The following is a 21,503-nucleotide window of genomic DNA, read 5'->3' on the forward strand; positions in this document are numbered from 1 at the left end:
TTGAACCTCGCTGCTGACCCTGCTCTTGGCGAGCAGCGTTGCTTCCCCGGCACGGAGCTGGTGTCCTGCTCATGGAGTGCCCGGCACCGATATGAAACGCTGCGAGCCGGGAGCTGATCCCTGAAAGCCGTGAGGTGCCTGTCCCTGCAGCTCGAGCCCCCAGTGCCAATCTGAGCCTCACAGGACAGTAAATTGACAGGAGAATTGGGACCCCCAGAGTCAGAAAATCGTGCGTACAGAAGTATATTTAGTGCACACAAGTATGCCCGTACTCTGCTGAAATGCAAATCTGCCGTATTGTCGTCCTAATCCCCATGCATGACACACTAATAAACAGGGTTTTTTAATTCTTACCATCTGTGGCACAGATTGCTTCCCACACTGCGGGCTCGCTTGGTTACAGTGGTGTAGGCATCGGGGAGAGAGCTCCTGCACGCGGCAAGCGGGGTGATCCCTGGGGAGGCTCGGGGGGGCGGGCTGCAGCCTCCTCACTCCCCATGTGCACTCGCGTCAGTTGTGCAACGCCCGTGCTCGCATTTCACGTCTGTCACACAGGGATCGGTACAAAACTGCGCTGCCATCTCAGGGGAGCCGCAGCGCTCCCGGCTGGGTCGCCGTCGGGCATTTTTCCCGATGTGTTGGCGCTTGCACCCCGCAGCCTTGCCGGCTGCCCCCCACCTGCTGAGCCGAGTGGCGGAGCTCCCACGGAGAAGCCCGCAGGGTTGCAGAGGCAGGGCTGTGCCGGCAGCTCCCAGAGCTGTCCTCTCGCCTTGTCCTCCCCGTTGCACCTCACCTCTTCTCCCATCCTCCAGCACCCACAGGTCTAACCCGGCCCTGCTGCCCGGCTCCGCAGTGGAGATGAGCCACACTAGGCTGGCCTCGTGCAAAGCGCTTGCTGTTGTTAGCACGCAGCATCAGCGATGGCTCTAGGATTGCAAAGGAGTGATAGCCAGCTTCACGAAGAGCTGGAACGAGCCTGCTGCAGGCACTGAGCTGCCCACCCAGGCGGCTGCCTTGCGGCAACGCGGCCGCACCGAGCGCTGCCGTGTCAGGATGGAGCTCGGCTCCCCGGGGAGCTGAGGCACAGCACAGTGCCAGAGATCCACCTAGACGAAAATCCTGATCAGTGAGAGGTGCCCGTGTAACGTCATGGGCAAGGCTGCAAGAAAATCCAACTGCCCAAAGCTGCTTGGCCCCTGCTGTGCACCTGGGGGTAAGGAACCCACTGGGAGGGCTATGCAGGAGCAGCAGGGACCACGCTGGCTTGTACAAACATCCCTCCGTCCAACAAAAGCTTTGGTATTTCTCAGCTCCTCGTGCAAAAGAGCACTGGCATATGCTCTGAAATGCATTGCTCCAATTTGGTTTGGAGCTTCAAAAACCACCAGGCTTACATCAACCATGGAAAAATTTAATTCCACCCACTCCCCCTTCTGAATTTAGAATGATAAAGGAGCAACAGTTATGTCTGGAGTAGGGAAGCAGATATTGCACACATCTTGCTTACAAAATATCTCTGGTTTTCATGAAACAAGTTTATTTTCCTCCCCCAACCATTGATGAGCACATGACAACCGTACAGAATAAAAGCTCAACTCCTTAGTTCTGCTCACATTCACTCAACATTTGCTCTAATCAATTATCTTATTTCATGCAATAAGAAAAGAATGAGATTCCTGTTATGCAGCCATAATCAGTTACAGTATGAAGCTGTGTCTGTGGAACATTTCTGATTTTGAAAACTAATCATGTGCTCTGCCATTACATTTCTCTTGTAAAACACTGGGCTTTTACCCAACTTGATACTTTATTTCCCTCCCTTAAAAACATCGGTGGCACAGTCTCATCCTTGATGCCACATCCTTATGCTGCAGAAGCCTGCCTAATTGCACTGTAAGGAACATATTTACCCACGGAGCCAGACTTGTTTTTTTTTTTTAGTTTATTGAAACTTAAAAGCATAAGCGGATGTTCCCTGCAGAGAAAGACAGAGGAGCAGAGGGTGCTGCATGTGAAAGTGGACATCTGTAGGAGGACAGAAGTCTGGTCTTCACAGGAAAGGCTCAATATTGATCTCTAGGGCAGAGCACGGCATGGTGAGCTCAAATTTGGTGATAACATCAGGGTGTAGGACTCCAAGCTTCCCAACGCTCTGACCTTTGGCAAAGATCTCAGCACAGCGACCAGGGAAGAAAGCAGAGCCTGTAAAGAAAGTGAGAGAAAAATCAATATTTCTCTGGGCCAAGGAAGTCAATAGGCATTTAACATGGAGAACAAAGCGCTCAGTATTAAACAGTTCTCTGTGCTGAGATGCTAAGAATGGGCTCTCGCTTTCTTGCATTAACAGTTGTCATGATTGATAGCGAACAAGGAAACCGTTTGAGTTAAAAATAAAATATGAAGCCTGAAGCGTGGGCATTTTTCGCACTCCAGTTGTTTTGACTCAGTTACTCCTGCAGAAGGAAGCAGTGCCCATAAGTCAAGCCAGAGGGATACTGAAATGAAGAACTTTTGCAGGCTTTAGGCACTGTTTAATACCTGAATGTTTCCCACCTTACTCTGTTTAGGGAAATAAAGTTTGCTGTCATCTAAGGGGTAAGTAGGCACATCACGCTTGATTACACGTCACATAATTAGAAACAAACTACATTCCTCATCTGGAGAAGAGCTTTTAAGCAGCTTCACAGACACTGTAAAACTGGGGAACAATGACCTTCTCTCCTAACAGCAGCTCCATTTGCATTTTTTGTCCCTGTTTCATCTGATAGCCCTTCGGAAGAGCGAGCCAAACCAAACCAGCAAGCTTCTAATCAAGCCACCTTTCACAGCAAGTGTGTCCACCTGGGAGCAGCAACAGCAAGAACTGGCACTTCTGTGAGGACAAAGGGAGGCTCCACTGCTGTGCACCCAGAGAGCTCTCCCCCCCTTCCAGCTTTGACAAATGTTTTCTTCCAAGTTCTCTGCTAACCAGGTGTGTGGTACCCACACCAACACCTCCTGATGGGACCGCCCAAGTGCTGCTACTGGCACTGCCAGAATTCAGCACAACAGCTGTAGGCAAGTGCCAGCTGCCATTTGCTCAGATTTAGTAAGATTTAGGATGTTTCAAATGCCTTTCCCTAGAGGAAAACTGCAGAATGTGTGTTCTGAGGTGGGAAACTCTACACAGAGGAAAAAAAAAATAAATCTCCCTTCTCTTTTTGTGGTTCAGCTCCAGCACGGTTCGAATACTGCGATGCTCCAGAAGAAATTGCATTACACTAGAAAAAACGGGCTCTGTGGCCTAAGCTGAAACACGAAGCTCGTGTATATATTTTATATATATATATATTATTTTGTTACTTCCTTCAATTATTTTAATCCTGAAAATGAGAAGAGGGCTGGATGTCACGGAAGCCAGGCATGGCGTGGGGCCGCCACCTAGCAGACGACATGAGGCTGCTGCAGCCCAGGCTTGCTGCTGCCCTGGTAGCAAGCTGTGGCTTCATGGCAGTGGCCTGCACAGAGAGAAGGCATTGCCAGGGAGCGGCACCAGCCCAGGACGTTTCCATGTGTTTACCAGGACCTATTTAGAAAGGCCACAAAGGGCCAAATTAACCTCAAACCCCGGGACCGTTTTGATGGCGCTCTGCTCACTGGTGGCCAGGCCCAGAGATGCGATCTCTGCCAGCTCCCCGGTGGGAGCAGCTCACGTAAGCTGTGTCTCCTGTAAGGTTTGCAGTCGTAACCTGCAGCTCCAGGAAGGCGAGCAGCAGCTGGGTCTCTTCGATGTCCAACAGGCTGCAAGCGTGAATTAACCTTGCGTGGGTGGGTACTTGGGTTTTGGCTGCCTTGTGAAGCGCGATGGCAGCAGTAAATGATCACAGGAACATGAAGCAAAGGCTGTTTTGAAGAATATTCTGAACCTGTACATTTTAAAGCGTCCTGTTGCAACCTTAGCTGTGAGCACAAACCAACTGCTTCCACTGGACATACAAAAGTGGGATTATTTAAGGCCTGAATTCTACCGACACGTGACTTTAGCCAAACAGACACTTTCCACTGCCAAGCTGCAGTGTTCAGAATGAGCGTTAAAATAAAACTTGACGAAACAAATTTAGAAAAGAAACAAACGCCGCACATACAGATCACTCTGCAGATTGCGGGTGAAAACACAGTCTAAAAATAAAGTACCCTTGTAGTTAGTGGTAAAGGCTTTTCTATTTGAGCATAAAGCTGGTATTGTACCACGGATGTGAGCAGCATACAGTGACATTCTTTTAGAAACTTGTGTGTAAGCTTATACTGGCACAGCAGCAAGAACTAAGCATATGTTAATAATGGTGGCATGGTAACCCCCTGCAAAACTATGGGAAAAAAATGAAAAAAAGCTTTGACAATACGGTTAATTAAAATACTGAGTCTAATTTGTCTGTTCTTTTGAGCTTGTATGTAGCCTTGGGAAAGTTGCTTTATCTTCTCGCACATCTCGTCCCAAACGTATCATGAGACTTCTCATTTTGAAGCTTTAGATACTTGAATGGAGTCAAAAATAATACTGCACTGAATCAATCCATTGCAAAGCCAGCCACTGTCCCTGCATCTCTGTAACAATTAGATGTGTTTTTCCTCATTACCTCCAGCACCCAGCGGGCTAGGCAGAGCCATGGGCTTCTCGCAGAGCTTAGACAACGAGCCAACGAAAATGAAAGAACCTGTTAAAAGCTTCAGGACCCCATCTGTCCGCCCAACACTTGGCTCTCGCACCAGAGAAACCTGAGCTGAGGAGTAGGTTTACAGATAGTTTATGGACTCTGGTTAATAATGAAACTATTACTGGGACAAGGGGCTGCTCCACGGCATGCCTCGGAGGAGATCCCTGCCTCCAGCCTGCGTCCAACAGATGGGGGACCTGAAGCTCCCTGAGCCCAGGGATTCTCCCCCAGGTGCTGGATGAGGGAGGTGAGCTCACAGCTGGGGCTGGGGGGCGGCCCGTGTGTCGCTGCCAGGCCACAACTTGGAGCAGATGTAAAGTTCAGATTAAAGATACTGATGTTGAAAGGGAAGCACGTAAAGATAAAACACAGAAGAAACATTAACAAATGTGAGCAGCAAGAGGGGAGAAAAGGAAACAGGTGTTTTGCAGGGAGGGGTGTGATTGGGGTGAAGGACCACCCAAGCCTAGAAAAGGAGAGCTGAGGTAGGGGCACCTCCCGGGCAGGGCAGGGCAGCAGCTGCAGCAGGGCCTGGCCAGTCCTTGCCACAGGACAGTGACCCACAGGAGGCATCAAAATGACCACAGAACAGAGGTAAGGATGATTTTTATTGTTTTCTGTGTTTTGGTTTGTTCTTTTGTAATACCAAGGAAATAGCAGTGGTGTTTCAGGCTCCTAGCAGAGCTTGCGTGCGTGTTGTGGCCTGGGCCGTGTTGTGGCCTGGGCCGTGTTGTGGCCTGGGCCGTGTTGTGGCCTGGGCCGTGTTGTGGCCTGGGCCGTTGTGCTGACTCCTGGAGTAAGGTACAAACCTGAGTGAGAGGCTGTAGGAAAGGCAGGGGCTCACACTGCTCCCACGTGTGGGGAGCCAGCACAAACTGCAGCACTGTGCTGCTTGAGCGTGCCACACAGTAAGCTGAGGCCTTGCGCTCTTAAGCCCCGCTAAAGCCTTGATGGCAGCAGGAACCCAGAGGGTGCCTCCTGTGAGGGGTCAGCGCAGCGACCTGCAGCTCTGAGCAGGAGCTGAACACTGGCAGTGCTGTCTGCTGCCCTGTCTGGGTAGGATTGTTAGGAACCAGATGGCTGTGAAAGGCAGGGGAAGGCCGAGACAGGCTCTGGCCAGCTGCTGAGGCACACCTGAAAGCACGGTCATCGGTGTGTGTGCTGCAAAGCATCCCGTCTGCTCTTGTGGAGCTGCTTGCTTGTGCTATCAAGCATGCTGAGTGAAAATTCGCTTAAAAATTGCAATTTACTATACCAAGCACGTTAAGGACAACAAGCTCCTCGCTCTTTGGATACAATCCTTTCTGTTCTGCACACAAATAGTCCTTCACAAACTTCACCTTGGAAGCCAGCCAGGGATCGGATTGTCCTTGCTGACAGAGCCTTACACAATGGCAGAGGAAACCAGAAGGTCTAGCAGTGGAAATCCACCTATTAATATGTCAACATTATAATTGCTGGTTGCAAGAAGGGGTGGGGTGAAACACAATATGCATTCCTAAAGGAGAGATGCCAAAGCCAGTCATGTTTTATGCTGATATCCTACACACAAGTGAAAGACAAAAGCTACTTCTCGTGGCTGCGAGTAAGAATTGAATTTCCAATGTTCAGTGATGTAGAAGTAATGCCTTTAATTAAAGCTTCTGTAGCACGTCCTCAAAAATCTGTAATTGCCTTTCTGTATTCAGGCAACGGGGCCACTTTGATTGCTTTGGGGTAATTCTTTGGCCAGTAATCCAATAGAGCATGTAGTCTTTAGCACGTTTTCTGGCTAATTGACCCTCAAAAAGCTCCCAGTTCCCTGCACTCTTTGTTGTCAAACACCTTGCACAGTTTCTTTTCTCTGCTTTACTGTCCCTCCTTTTCAAAAAGAAATTGATTAAAGTAGTATTATAGGCCTACAGTTGCACTAAGCCTTCAAACCTACTTGTTTGTTCCTATAATTTGAAGGAACATCGGAAGCTGAAGCTTAAGAAGGTAATAGAGAGGAGCTCATGGGGCCTCTGAAGTCTTTCATCTTAATTCCCCATGCCCTTAGTGAAAGGGCAGCTGGTGTGACTGGCTCGCTCTGACTCACCTGCCCAAGTATTTTACCTGTGCTACATTGTATGGAATTTAGTTTTGAGGTTAGTGGTGGTTTTTCTTTCTAGGATCAGGTTCTTCGTGCTTTTGGCTAATTCCTGCTTTAGGTAGATGCATTCAAGTACAAACTCACAGTATGCCATCAGAACAGACAGTACTTTATTTTTTTTAAATAGGCAACTATCTTTTCTTGTGCATGTGTGCAGCGCAGTCAGGTTCCCAAAATCTTATGCAAAAAGCTCCCAAACTGCAACAACCTCAAAATCACATCTTGTCATGGGACTATCTACCTTAAGCTACTTCTTAAAAATCAGAGACCTCAACTCTTGTGTGACTTCTATAAGACTGTAAGGCTATTTCTCTTTTCAGTGAGAAGCAGACTTGATAGTATTTAAGACTCATTAGAGATCAATGATACTGTTCTGCAAATACAGAACGTAAGTCTTACGTTAGAACGTAAGTCTTTGAAGTCCTGTCCTCTATTCTGATTTGTCTGAAATTAAAAATCGCAAAGAAAAAACCATCCTCTTGTAAATATTTCTGTGATTGGCTGCTAAATGTTAGTTACTTCTACAATGCCTGCAAAAACTTCTAACTGTAAAGAGTGTGGAGTAATTGTAATACTGCTGGAGCCTGGAGCCAGCTGTGACAGTCATGTTCAGAAAGAGCTGCACTGAAACTGGGGATGGCAGAGGTAGCAGCCTGGTCCCCTCATCTGCCTTGAGAACAGAGAACAATGCAGACATCTAGGCTCTAACTTCATTTTTTGCTCTTGCTGTGGCAGAGGATGTGTTGGGTGTTAGTGGATGTCCAGAGGTTGTCAAGAATGTAACAGGTTCAGAGCTCCTCTGAATTCTTCTGTTGCTCTCCGGATTACAGCCCTGTCAGAGCCAGTTACGATTAGGTGGGTAACAGCAGCGTGTCCCTGCCTGTCCTCATGGAAGGCAACGTGGATGGGCGCTGAGGAAAGCAGACATCCTGGGTCACTGATCCGGGTAAGAGGATATCACACAATCAGAGATGAAGTATCATTGTGGCTACTTACATAATATTTACAGAAAAAGTGAGTAGAAAACCTAGAAAGAATTTTATCATTCATATATTTTTCTATAAATCAATGTTTGTGTACCAAGCCCAATAAATTTGCATTTTCGTGGCAGTTGCAAGAAACAGAGCTTCTTTGCTGGACTGGAGCTGCACTGCTGAGATACCATTACATAGCTCATCTTCGGTTTTAGGCCAGTCCTGAAATCCAGCTTTATATGAAACGTTAGTTTGTCCTGCCTAAAAGTCCCAAACCCTAGCTGGTATCATGTCACAGCTAACTTCTTGTTCTGTCCACGTTAGTATGTGGCAGCTCGCATGATGCTGGTGCATCCCATGCCCTGGACCAAGCTGTGCTCCCCTCCCAGTATGACCTGACAGCACTTGCTGAGACAGACAGCAGCCACCTGACGGTATGCTTTTATGGCCACCACATCGCATGCTGTTCAGAGAACGACTTAAACTTCCACGAAATGGTGGATAATTAAGATATGAATCTCAGCGGATGCTGGAACTGTTGGTCAGTGTTAGCGACTGAGCCTTTTTTGTAGACCAGAGCCCTCCGGTCAGAGCACATGGCTGTGCCCCTAGGAGCAGAGCTGCCTGAGCCAGCCCAGAACCAGAAGCAAGGCTGCGAATGCAATCAACGTGGCCATTTGCTTCTGGACCCAAACAAGGGCAGTCTTTGCATAGGCTGAGTCTGCACCAGCTCAGTGCGTCTTTGCTATCTACCGATTTCTAATTTGTGCAGAACAAGTGAAGGGAGAGTCAAGTCCTCTACCAGAGGCATGAGACTCGCTGATCTCAATATCCTGCATCTACACGGATGTAGAAGTTTGAGACAAAAAAATCTTACAAACTCACGCTTAGAGTTTTGTTGCATATCTGTGCGAAAATGTACGTCATCCTAAATCTGAAGCACTGTCACTGCCTCTGTACTGCAGTTCAAAAATCAAACCAGGAACTGCTGAGCTACAGCATCACAGCAATTTCAAGATGTGCCAGCACACCACTGGGCCTCCACGTAGGGCCCTGATAAGAAGAGGTGCAGAAGTCAGCCAACGTTGTGTTGTTATCAGCCACCCTGCTTTGGGCTGATGCCGCCCTAAACACTGCTTTTGTAACCGCCAGCCAGCAGCATTTCCCCGCATCTTTATTAGAACAGATGTGTATGTGGGAAGAGGTTTTCACTGGATCATAAAAGCCCTTCACTTCAAAAACAAAACTAAATAATTAAAAAAAAAAAAAGCTGCCCCCCCAGCTTAAAGCTATGACACTGAACATAAATAAAACCAGAATTATTTTGAAAGCACAGAGTACTGCGGTGATTACTATGGCTACAAATTTAATGAGACCCCCAGTCACAGCATTACTGGTGTGGTGAAGATGAACTCAGAGGAACACGTAGCCAGCCTCGAGCTGGAGCAGGGCGATGCTGTGCCTGGGCAGCCAGCGCTGCCCCTGCCCGCTGAGCAAGGTCTGCAATTTGCTGCTATTTCTGCTTACCGGCTTGGATGAATCATCTCTCACACAGAGGGCTTTGCAACTGCTACGCTGAAAACAGTTTCTGATGAAGAAATAGTTTTCTATTTCAAAATGTAAGGAGACGGTATTAAAAAAAGGCCAATGACCTAATTCTGCGTTATGTAATGCAAGTTGTGCCAGACTTCAAAAATTCTTGATGCAAGGAAAATTTTTATCTTAGACTTGCTGTGATGTGTGATTAAAAAAGATAGTTGCCTTTGGGGGCAAAAAACTAATATAGCTCTGAAGAGGCCTCCCCAGGAAAGGCACAGCAGAAGAGCAAAGATGAACTGCTAGGGAGGAGAAACCAACGTCTGGGCTCAAACACAAAGGCCAGTGTTTCAGATGGCTCTGTGAGGTGACAAACTGGCAGAAATAGAGGCAAAGCATCTTGAGAAACACTGCTGCTGTCTGGAGCATCCCTGATCTGTCAGAACAAAAGGCAATGAGAATGAAGAATTGTAACCTTTATTGGTCAGTTCTTGAAAGAAGAGGATGGTACAAGAACATCATTTGTCTCCTCGCAAGCTGACTTGACACCCTTCCCCAAAATATTTCTGTAATTTCCATGGATTTTTTTCCTCCCACTATTGTACCACAGGAAACATAGCTCTGCGTGAGGCAATTTGAAGGTGTTTGCCATCTGAAATCATCTTCTGAATTCGAGAAACAAGTATTTTCTTTGTTCTTACTCAACATTTCATACGCGGGGAAAAACCATCTGTCAAACATGGCTTGGTAATGAAAGTTTAAAAGGCAGGAGTCTAACCTCTCGTTGTCCCATGCTGTGCTAAAAGAACATACTTTTCTTCTACCTGATCATCTTTTTTTTGTTTTGTTTTGGGATAAGCTTTGTGCAAACATTACAGGGTGTCATAAAGGCACATTCAGGAACTTTCAGCAGAGGAACTGAAATGACCATAGGAATAGGAAAAATCCTTCCTCAAATTTACAATTGATAACCTCTATTTTTTTTCTCTATGATAGAGAATTATGTAACACAAAGCTGATGAAATGAGACATTTCCAGAAACTAACCATGGATTTTGCCACAAATTGTTTCAGCGTTGCTTGCCAAAACTGCTTCACTGCCACTAGCAAGGCACCTCTGAGACGTCCAGTGACACAGCGTCCTGTCAGATCTTGACAGACTGCATTTATCTGTAGAAACTCCAGACACTGCAGACTCCTGACTTGGCTAATTAAATAAAATAAGCAACTCTCTCCTGTTCTGCATCTTTGCCAGGTACCTCCTTGGGTGTTAAGTCAATTACACTCAAATTTGAAGTATCAAAGCTGGTGTGGGAAGATGCTTGATAGGACCTGGCTTACCTTTGTAGGGATTTAGTTCCTATAAACTGGAAGTAGTGTATTTACAGGAAGGAAATAAAGAGCAGAGATAATACGTAATTAAAAGGACATTAAGTGAACAGCCACACCCAATCCATTAGATAATTTAACTGCAACTGTTAGAACTGTAATTTTTCATATAACTAAGCTCTATTGATGCTGCAGGGAAAATTGCTCAAGAGCAAGTGTGAGAAACTAATTGGAAAGTCATAAGGTCTGGAAGTAGGAAAGCCAAGAGAACTAGTGACAAATAGCTAATTTTGCAAGATGCTTTATAGTTAAGCCATTGTAACGCCCAGTGGTAGAATTCCTAAAAATCCTTGCAGAATTAGGGTAACATGTTTAAAAGCAGTAAAATGAATCAGATAAAAACAAACACAAAAAACCTGTCCCTACCTCTTAGTCCCGTTAAAGCATGAGCTGACTGTAAGGAAAAAAATCTAAACAGGAGCACACGTTTCCTTTATTTATCTATGAGTAAACACACAATCATTGACACTCACGAATGATGCAATGCTTGCCAAGACAGGAAACTGAAAAGCCAGGATTGCTACTGACAGCAATCAAGCTTGAGTTCATTAAACTAGAACAGGTATTAGTAACGCCAAGTTCAACACGGGTACTAAACCTCCGTGTGTTACAATCTCCTAATCTAAACTGATCACCAGAGAGAGATGCAGGGGCTCAATTCTGTACACGGAACTCAGAATTAGTCCTGGACTTCCCTCCTCTTGTCTTGTGAATTGACATTAACTTTGAACAGAGATTTAGGCTGTGATTTTTTTGTGTAATTATTATTATAAATGTTTATTTATGTCCTTAGTTATGGAGATAACTATTACACCTCTAATTTCACAGCTAAGCCTTATTAAATGAGAAGCTATTGCTATGATTTACTGTGGAATTAAAATTTTCTACACTTTACCACACCTTTTGTTTAATTAAGGGCAGTAAAAAGAAAGGAATCTTTTTTCAAGACAACTGTCAATTACTAAAGCAAATGAGGCTTAGTAGGCATGTAAGTATGCATTTATTAAGCGTGCATTTATGTTGAATGCAAACTGGCTGACTTCCCAACCTTACTAAACTGCCAATTACCCTAAAAGAATGAATGGCATAAACATTAAAAAACAAACAAACACACAATATATATGTATATACAATTTCAGCTGAAATTTATGAGCCAAAAATGTACCAAAAAAGTAGCTGATGTCATAAGCTCATGCTATTCACAGATTGTTTTCCCATGAACACTATCGTTTCATCACAGATCAATAGTCAGGGAAGGCAGTGGGACACAGGGAAGCAGTCCTGATTCACAGATTTACCACTAACATTTTCTGTGAACATGTCGAGTTGCTTTACTTTCATTAAAATATGGATATTCTCCCTTCTTAAACAATTTGTGCCTAATTCATTTACATTTGCAAGGTAAAGAGACACTCAGAAGGTACTTCAAAAATAGGGCTTCTTTCCTTAAATCAGGGGCGGTCATTCAAATATTTTAAGGTGAGGGAGGGTAATTATACCTTATACCTCACACCACACCCTTGAAGACTGCGATAGAGAATCCACCTGTGGATTCTCTACAGTAAATAGTAAATTAGTATTTACTATGCATAAACTCTTTTTTAGAGTAAGTAGAACTTTACTGTGGACCCAAATCCCACGAGTAACATCGCCTTTTGTGATCCCAGTCCTGATTTCTGTAAGAGAACAGTCATCTAGGACAGAGGATGACCAAAATGTGGCACAAAATGTACCTGTTTCTGCAGAAATTAAAACTTGAAATTAAGAATACCTTCCAGAATAGTTATCAGAATGCCACTAGTTTTCACTTCAAGGGAGGTGAAACCACTTAAAGTCATGTTTTTAAAAAAAAAAAGACAATTCCATGACATAGGATTACCTAACATTTGTTGGCTCCTTCTACTTGTAGTTTTGTTCTTTGAAAAATGTTTTTATCTTATTTTGTTTACTTCCTAGTCATACACATTCATAGTGACCTGTACATTTTATTAATGATATGGAACTGACTAAAATTTTGAGGGTTTTTTAATGCAAAAAAGGTATGCTCCATAATACACAGATTTGAGGAGTGATGCAGTATTTGTACTCATCTGTTTGGCTTTTCTAAAACATACCGAAAATGCTTCTTGGCCAGTAATTGTAGGGTTCAGCAAGTCTACTCTGTGTATTTTATATCAATGGGTAGCATTTCAGAGTTCTGTCTTTGAAATTTTATAAGTTTCTATATACAGTGGTTAATAAGGAAAGAAGTATCCCCCGTAACTCTGAGAACAGTACTGAGTACCAAATGTATACTGAAATCCCTGCAATCAGCCACTCAACACCCTCCCTTCCTTAAGGCTTCCCTAAACACTTCATTTATTACCTAGCTCAAATTACACTGAAGAGTAGTGCAAAGGCCAGGGGACCATCACAATTTCACCCATATTTTCTAGCATCTGTACTCTTTTCCACAGGTGTTGCTATAAAGGCAAAAAGGCTCTGACCTTAAGGTCAAATCACAGGGTGCTTAGGTGTTGGTAGACAGCAGGGGCTTAAGTGACCATGATTTGCACATATGGATCAAAGAAGAATATAGCAGAGGCATTTCATTTTTTCAAAGTGTATTTGGGAAAGAGGCAAGTATGTGCCCAATACATCTCTCTTCTATCTATTCTTTGTTGCTTACTCAAACATTTTTCCCAGAATTGTTTTCCAGTAATCACTGGAGCCATTTTAATCAGTCACACAAGGAATAAGGCTGGACTAAAGCCCTACCTTCACACTGTGTTGCAAACTAGTCTCAAGCTTTGCATACAAGATCACATACAGAAATGTACCTGGAATCTTTCTAAATCAGAATCCGTGTTGTAGGATAAAGCCATTTCTCAGTGTATAAACATTAATTTGGCACAGGCAATAAAAAAGCATGCTCCATAAAGATGCATCTAAAAATCTATGCCATGTGTAATGTCCTGATTTAAAACCTGAAGTAACTCGTACTGCTCTCTTTCTGAATTATTTCAGTATGCTGCAGTCTCTTAAGATGTTATAGGATATCTTTCTGCCTTCCTCCTCCCCCCGACTCTGCAATTGACCTTACTCCATCATCTGCTGCTATTTTCTCTCACGCACGCTTAACTCAGAGATTGCAAAGCAAGTTGAGAACAAACAAACCCCTCTAAACTACTTTGACTTCCAGCCATCTCTGCAGTCAAGGTCTTTTAAGTAAGTTGGTGCAGTGACACTGCATTCCCTTTGGCACCAGAGTATCAGCCATCTGCATTGTTACTGAGGTTAAATTCCAATGTCAGGAGAACTGCAAGGATCTACATGCCATCCCAGGGGAATTTCTGAATCGCTGGTGAAACAGAAGGTAGCAGGCACTTTTGTCTACAGCCAAAAGCCACAAACTGCTCGTAATATATTGCATATGACAAGGCATAATCCATCCTTTACACTAAATGCATTGTGTAGTAACATCATGGGAATGCAGGGATTTTGAAAGGCTATTGCAAGTCCACAGCATCAGGAATACTAAACAGTACTAGGATCTAGAAATAACTTCTTCATTGTGTTAGGACTATTCTTTGAGATCTTTTTCCCAGTTGCTTAAGTCAGTCATACGCTATTAAAGTGCTATAATACAGAATATAAAACATTTGTTAAGTATTTTTACTACAGCAAACTCGATATGTCTATTTAAAACAAGTTAGAGGGGTTTTGAGAGAGGATCTGACAGTTAGGTTTGGCTGTCACTTCAATGGCAGCTGTGTACCCAGCTCCTTAAGGCTCTTCTAAATGCCCCAAACAACATTTGCTGTTACCTGTTCTGTACTTGGCAGAATTAGAACAAAAAGCACAATTGTTTAAAGAGCCCTCTGGTCAACCTGAAAATCATAACGATTTTAATTAGAAAAAATATTTGAAAGTCTGCCTAAATAGTACTGAGCAAACTACTTCGTGGAAAAAAAAAATGGGAGAGGGGCAGGGAATCAATGTATTACAATCGTGCATTAAAGATGTGCTAGAAGACCCCTTGGTTGAAGTGTTATGTTCAGCGTTTCTGGCAGCACGCTGTGAAACAAGGCATCTACCAACTCTGCGTTACAGTTGTACAAACAGGCAAGCCCACCAGGCTGTCGGGGATCCTGTAAGTGCAGAAAAAGGGCACTTCTTCAAGCTGAGCCAATTCATGTCATTACTGTACACGCATCCGTGCACCAGTGCTCAGAGAGGAGTTATAATTGCAAGCTGCCATCCCTGCAGCCTTGCTTTTCTGTCGTGTAATTATTATACCGCTATTTTAGTTAACAGAACAGATTAGCTGCTGGTGCTTGTTCCCCTGCATCAACCTCATTGCTCCTTCAATAAAGCAATACGGTCAGCTTGCTTTCTTTATCTCTTGCATGCATATGCACGTACGTGCACAGAAGAGTCTTTGCACTTAAGGATGTTATTTTTAATTCATGGGCAGCTTACTCTGTATGGAGAATGAAGAGGCCTGTTAAACAACTGCTTGTCTAAGCAGTCTCAAAGACAGCAAGCAGGTCTTTGAATAAAAGATGTACATCTTCACATGAATACAGAAATACAAGTTGCATATATAAATAAAGGGTATAGATAAAGCTATAAACTAAAAGGTCAGGCGTAAGAAGCTTTCTTTTCCAGGCACTGTTACCCAAAGAGAACATAGTGGGTATCTGGCATATACATTAATTCAGTGAATTCCTACTTACCTTATCATTGGATTAATTCACTGTAAACACTCTGAAGCTTATGGCATGCACTTTACTATGAGTCTCCTCCTTTCCTTAAAAAGCTGTCAACTTGTAGTTTATATAAAGAACAGCTTGCAGAAAAACACCAAGCCAGTTTTACAATCAGTGAATGCAGTCGATGCCCTTTCATTTATACCGTGGTGTGGTAGCATACAATAAAAATCTCTTAGTGCCTACTGCTGACAAGGGGAAGTTCACCTCACGTTGTAGGGGAACACCTGAGCTCACAGATATAGTGTATTCCTTACCTTCAGTTGCCTTGATCACATATCCATTCTCCTCGCTTGGTGGTACTTCCAGAAGTTGCATGACCCTGTCCAGCAAACCATGGATAATCTCAAACCCAGGGCTCTTGTTGTAATAAACAGCACATAAATGCCTGTAGTTTCTTGCACCTACATCTGAAGAAGGAGGAAGTGATTACATTATCCAGGAAACCTTGCCTTTTTCATCTGTTTTCTTCTGCTACTGCCTGAAGTAGCTGAAAGGAGAAATAAGAACACAAAACGGCCTCTCTGATGCACCTATCTAAGGAAATAAGGGCATTTCTTTAGCCTACTAGCTCTCACAATCAGAAATGTGGATTTCAAGTGTCACATGTCTTGGGCAGGAAATAGGGCTGTTAAATACAAGCATCTCTACACAATGGCAAGTACCAGGCATATAGTTAAGTGCTAAAGAAATTCAAAACAGACAAGTTTTCTTACTGATTTTTTGCATTTTGCCTAGTGGTGTTGCTGGGAAAACTAGATATTGATAAAAATCAGTTGCAGAATAATTACCTTGTTAAAACAATTGGCCTAATAATGTTAACAAGGTAATCTATGGCAAGATATAAATTCACACAGGTTTCTAAATTGCAACTGTTGTTTTTCATCATCATCTTGGACATTCCCAAAACCAAGTGACTATGTGCTACTTCCTATGAACTTGAGACTGTGATACAACTCTGTCCCACTTTGGACAGTTCCTTAATTCAAAACCCTACTTTCTCCCTGCTGTAGATTTTCTTACCTTACTCATTTCATCAAAAAATATGTATTTTTACACTTTCAAATTGAATATGTAGTTGTATGTTCCTATACTTGTACCTTCAGGCTATCCTGTTACTATATATACACCATCTAGGACTACTGTGGTCTATTTAGAAGCTTTGAAGCTTTACCCATTGCAGACTTCAGGGTTTTTAGTTTTTTTTGAAATAAATGATCTAGGAACAGAGTGACAAGCTGATGGTCACAGATGCCAATTCTGCTGTGGTGAAATTCAAAATACTGATTGATGTAGTGAATTCATTTTTTGCCTTCGGGTCTTTGACTTCTTAAAGTTGAACAGCAAGTGTGTGTTCAACAAAGTTGGTGTAACAAGGGAAAAACTTGTTCAAAGCAGAGGAGGAACTATCTACATAGCTATCTTTTCTTCCTCTGGAAATTTATATACTTTGGAACTATTTTCAGTACAAAGATACATTACATTTCAGTTTGGAGCAGACCTGCAGTTCTGAAGGCAATCTCCTGATCATCCCCACTTATTATGCTTTGTTTCCTGTGAAGCAATCCTACAGCAGCACATAAACTGCAGTCCTTCAGTTGCAGTTTGGCTGGAAAAGGTGTTCCAGAAGGACACCAAAATAGCTTAAAGCAGTAAAGGGCATTCAGCACATTTTCACTACAGCTAGTTCAAAACCACAGTTTGCTTTTTTACAGCATGGACTGCAAGTCATCGGCTGATCTCTTTTTGAACTGCACTGCTTTGTAGTGTTGACACAGTGCAACAAGTTGCAGCCAGATTTCCATGGGTAAATGTCTTCCCATTCTAGAAAGTCCTCTGGTATCTGGGGACTTTCAGTTGTTCATATCTAGACAGACATTCTCCTCTTCACCTCTTCCTCTTAGCAGTAGTTAGATATCGGGAAAAAATTGATTTACTGACAGTAATTGCTTAAAAAAAATTCACAATAGAAATCCTTAACACCTCTGGCTAATTGTAACGTTTGAGAGGAAAAGGGGAATAAGAGCTTCTTCAGTAGTGAAGGAATGAAGGAATAAAAAGAACAACTCCACCTGTCTGCAAGTTAAGGCAGGCCTGTACCACCTGACATAAAGCTGCATGAGTAGGGCTTTGAGATTTCTTTCCTGGCAATCAGCCAAAAGCAATGCACATGAAATCTAGTTTATTACAGGGTGAATTATGTTCTTTATACAGTGAAACTGTGTGCACAATGGACATTTATCAGGACTTTTGGTCACAAAGCAATTGAAAATATTATATATACTTACCTGATCTTGTGCTTTTCCCTCAATAAATGTACCTAGCTATAGTTACAGACAGGACATGAGGCTAAGTGGGCCTTTGGTCTGATCCACCCCAGCCAATCTCTGAAGTGCAGTAAGCTCAAACACAAGCAGAAACTCCAGCGTTCACTGGGTGTTCCCTGAGCTGGTAATGCCTACCACATGAGAAGTTAGATACCTAGTAAATCTACATCTGGCTTATTTGGTCCAACTGACCATTTAGTAAGAAAAATCTATCAGAAACTAAACAGGAAAAAGTTTACCAAGTAAAAAGACAGAGAAAAAAGGTTTCAAAAGGAACGCAAAATACAGGAGCAAGAGCCTACACAAAAGCTGAAAGCACAGCCTTTTGGAGCCAAAAGTCATTTAAAACTTCTAGAGCAGCAACCTGGCAATATAGCCACAAGTTTTCTTGACGGTCACTGAAAGCTGGACTTACATGTACTGGGACAGTAATTCTGCGTTTTGTCACTTGGGAAACCTTTACTGTCGTTATTATAACTTGCAGTATTAAATAATGATGGAGAATTCAATCCTGAAGTTTTATATTACAGTAGCAACACAGAAAAGTAAAGGTTGCAGAGAAAATGTCAATAAACACAACATCTGACTCCTGTTCTTGTAGCAAGCTGGCCGTTCAGTCGCATCATTATTGTGTCTCTGTTTCCTGGCTCTGATAAGATGCCAGTCAGTACTACACAATCATGAATGGTGGATAATCTATTTTCACGTTGTGTTGTCCAATGGAAAAGAACAAAGTGTTCTCCCCTTCCTCAAGTCTTTATTTGTTCCTAAGAAAGCAAGCTTTCTGGGCTAGATATGCAGTAGCATGATTTCACTTTTCTCTGACCATTACGCTAGCAGAACATGACAACTATCTGAACTTCATTTCATTACTGGTCAGAGTCGCTGGTGTCTTCAGATCACTCTTCTTAAGTAAAGCATCAGAAAGAAATGTATACAACAACTCTTGTATCTCATGATTTCAAGCCAGCTGTGAATATCTTTGGTAAAGGATGCATTTTGAAGCATTCCAAAAAGCTGTGTTATAGAACGTGTTCCTTTACAGCTACAACACAAGAAGTTCATTCACTGCAGACAATAGGAGAGAAAAAGTATTAGGGACCGTATGTAAAAGCTGGCGGATGTTAGAAATGCTTCAGTTCCTTATAACTCACTTAAGAGATCTCTTGTGTCATGCCATGAAGCAATTCTATTTTTCAAACTGGCCTGCCAAGTATGTCAACCTAAATTATATATATGTAATTTCTGAGACTTCAAAGCACTTCCTTGAGATACTGCTGAAAAGCAGTCCAAAGGATGGACAGCTGGTTAGGAATACTCTGTCCAAGGAGTACAGAGGAAGATAAAGCAGTGCTGTATGCTGCCCCCTTCCATGTTAGGGATGCTTCAGAAAAGTAACTTAATCTGAAAGGGGGCACCTGCTCATTTCAACTTGTATCACAGCTTCATGAAAATCCACAGCTATTTTCTGCTTGTAACTAACACTTCGAGGCAGAGCTTGGAAAAATGCTCCAAATTAGGCACCAGCTCTTCTCAAATGATGTGAATTATGTTAAAAATATGCTACCATAAGCTTGCCAGGTTCCACAAGATCACTAATCAGAGGTGATTTTATGTTGGATTCATTTCTTCCATTGTGATGAAGGTATTCCGTGTTAGGGGGAGCAGCGTAAGGTAATCATTTATCCACTGAAGCAGTATAACCATCCTACTGGAAGTGACTATTCTAGGGTTACAAGTTAACTACACAAATGCTACGTTAAGTTTTTCAAAATCAGCACGTTTCCTCTTGCCTTGAGAAGAAACATTTCTGCTCAGATTTGGTTCCATTTAGTTATATTAAATCTAGCACACATTTTGCTAATTTAGTACGTCAAGACTTTCTGCCAGATATGTCTGAAGAGAAATAAGTTCTGTTCACCTTGGTAAGCGTGGGTTCTGTGTAAGTAGGCATTTTATTAAAAACCAGTGTTTAAAAGCTAGGTTCATTCACACATGAATGACTACAAGATGCCATTTCAAATACAGTTAATGTCAGTACACTTTTGACTCATACTTCTTACATTATTAATTGGAAATTCTGCATGCCAAAATCATGAAATAATAAAATTAAATTAGTCAGTCTGATGACATAAGCCTTCTGCAAGAAATCTCATTCCATATGTGAGAGAACAATCCCACATTTTTCAGCATTTGCAGTTACCAGTTATTTCTTTCTGCCCTTCCCTTTCAAACTACTTATTAGGCAAGTTTAATTTTCCAAGTTTGGGAAAAACAGTAGTTATTCTACAGACTACATTAAAACAAATTTAGATATTGTTTGCAGCCTGCAAGTTCTCAGCCCGTGAGAGGGCTGCCTGAGAGCCCAGGGTACAAAGCTGTGGCCTCAGAAGTGTTTCTTACATCTGTTGCAGTGATTCCCATCAAAATGAAGTACACTACAAAATCACTCCTCACAACATTGTGAAGCAGCCATCCACATGAAGGAAAGCTTTCAAGAGCTACAATTAACACAAACAAAATAAAAGTAATCAATTTAACTTGCAAATTTTATAAAGCCAGGATAAACATGCTCCTTATTCCAAGATAAATAGCCCCACTCTTGGTTCTGAGGAATGCTAATGCTATTCTGCCATCTGTACCAAGTTTTTTGTACTTCAGCTAACTTATGCCCCCCAACAAGGAATGAACTGCAGCGCCAAAATGTTTGTATTTAACTAAAAAAAAAAAAAGTACATGTTTTCCTAAAACTGCTTGTTTAGCTTGGCAAGGCTTCCCTCCCCCTTTTTTTTTAAAAAAAAAAAAAAAAAGCCTTTAAAAAAAAAAGTAATCTACAAATTAAATTCATCACCAAAGCAATTTACTTGCCATTCTGTTTATGCCTTATATAAACCTTTGTTTTGCAGATCCCAGATACCTTAAACACAGCCACTAAAATCTGAAACCAGATAATGAAACAACAAAACCATTTCTGCTGCTGAATTTAAAATAATGTCAGCCTTTTCCACTGAGAGGCAAAATTTCATCCCAAGTTGTAACCTACTATGCAAGCACACACTCACAAGAATTGTAGCTGTGTACTCTTTTTTTCCTTGGTATACCATATAAAACCGAATTGGTAAATTTCTTTAGAAAAATGTTTATTATTTTAAAAATCTATTTTCGTATTTCATTTTACTTTGGTACCTTTTTCCTGATGAAGAAGATAATCTGAAATTTTGATACTGTACAGTGAGATCAGTGCACAGAGGCCCCATCGCACAGGAAGGTTTTCACTGAAGCTTTTGGAAAGCGATCTAGCTGTTTTTGCTGTTTCATGTAAATAATTAAGGTTACAGAGCAGTTCAAAGGCAGCCATGCTTTCTTAGCATAGTTGGATGAAAAGGAAAGATAAGGAAAATCTTTTTATGCACGAGTGGGGAAATTTTATACTGTTGGGCTTTTTGTTTATTTATACATGTTTATACAAAGACTTGCTCTGTTCTTTCCCCAGTGTGCGTGCTACAGATCTGATTCTTCATATCGGTTGTCAATATTCCAGAACACAAATCTGGGGAACAAAAACTAGCAATCCTGTTTTGAGGTGATGGAAAGGGTCTTCATGTTATGATAGACCACAGAATCATTAAGGTTAGGTAAGATAATTGGTTGGTAAGACCACTGCACTGACACCCAAATTTTTGAGTTACAGTTGTCCAGATT

General features: G+C 42.5%; 1 protein-coding gene and 1 long non-coding RNA gene across 5 annotated transcripts in view; one reads left to right on the forward strand and one right to left on the reverse strand.

Moving 5' to 3' along the window:
- Positions 1-1,924: 1,924 nt before the first annotated feature.
- FARSB (phenylalanyl-tRNA synthetase subunit beta) overlaps positions 1,925-21,503 on the reverse strand; it is a 35,878-nt gene continuing 16,299 nt past the window's right edge. Inside the window, exons 16-17 of one of the 3 annotated variants that reach the window (XM_068691524.1) lie at positions 15,732-15,884; positions 1,925-2,202 (exon numbers count right to left, since the gene is read on the reverse strand). In XM_068691524.1, coding sequence (XP_068547625.1) covers positions 2,051-2,202; positions 15,732-15,884 — 305 coding nt within the window. In that variant the 3' untranslated portion in view covers positions 1,925-2,050. Of the gene's footprint in view, positions 2,203-15,731; positions 15,885-19,737; positions 20,303-21,503 lie in introns of those variants that run through there. The other 2 variants (XM_068691526.1, XM_068691525.1) reach the window with 2 other exon arrangements.
- LOC137860832 (uncharacterized) overlaps positions 5,167-21,503 on the forward strand; it is a 32,419-nt gene continuing 16,082 nt past the window's right edge. The window contains exons 1-2 of one of the 2 annotated variants that reach the window (XR_011099218.1): positions 5,181-5,288; positions 12,329-12,452. This is a non-coding gene — a long non-coding RNA (uncharacterized lncRNA). Of the gene's footprint in view, positions 5,289-12,328; positions 12,453-21,503 lie in introns of both variants that reach the window. The other variant, XR_011099219.1, reaches the window with a different exon arrangement.

Source organism: Anas acuta, chromosome 9, assembly GCF_963932015.1.
Source record: "Anas acuta chromosome 9, bAnaAcu1.1, whole genome shotgun sequence".
NCBI lineage: Eukaryota > Metazoa > Chordata > Aves > Anseriformes > Anatidae > Anas > Anas acuta.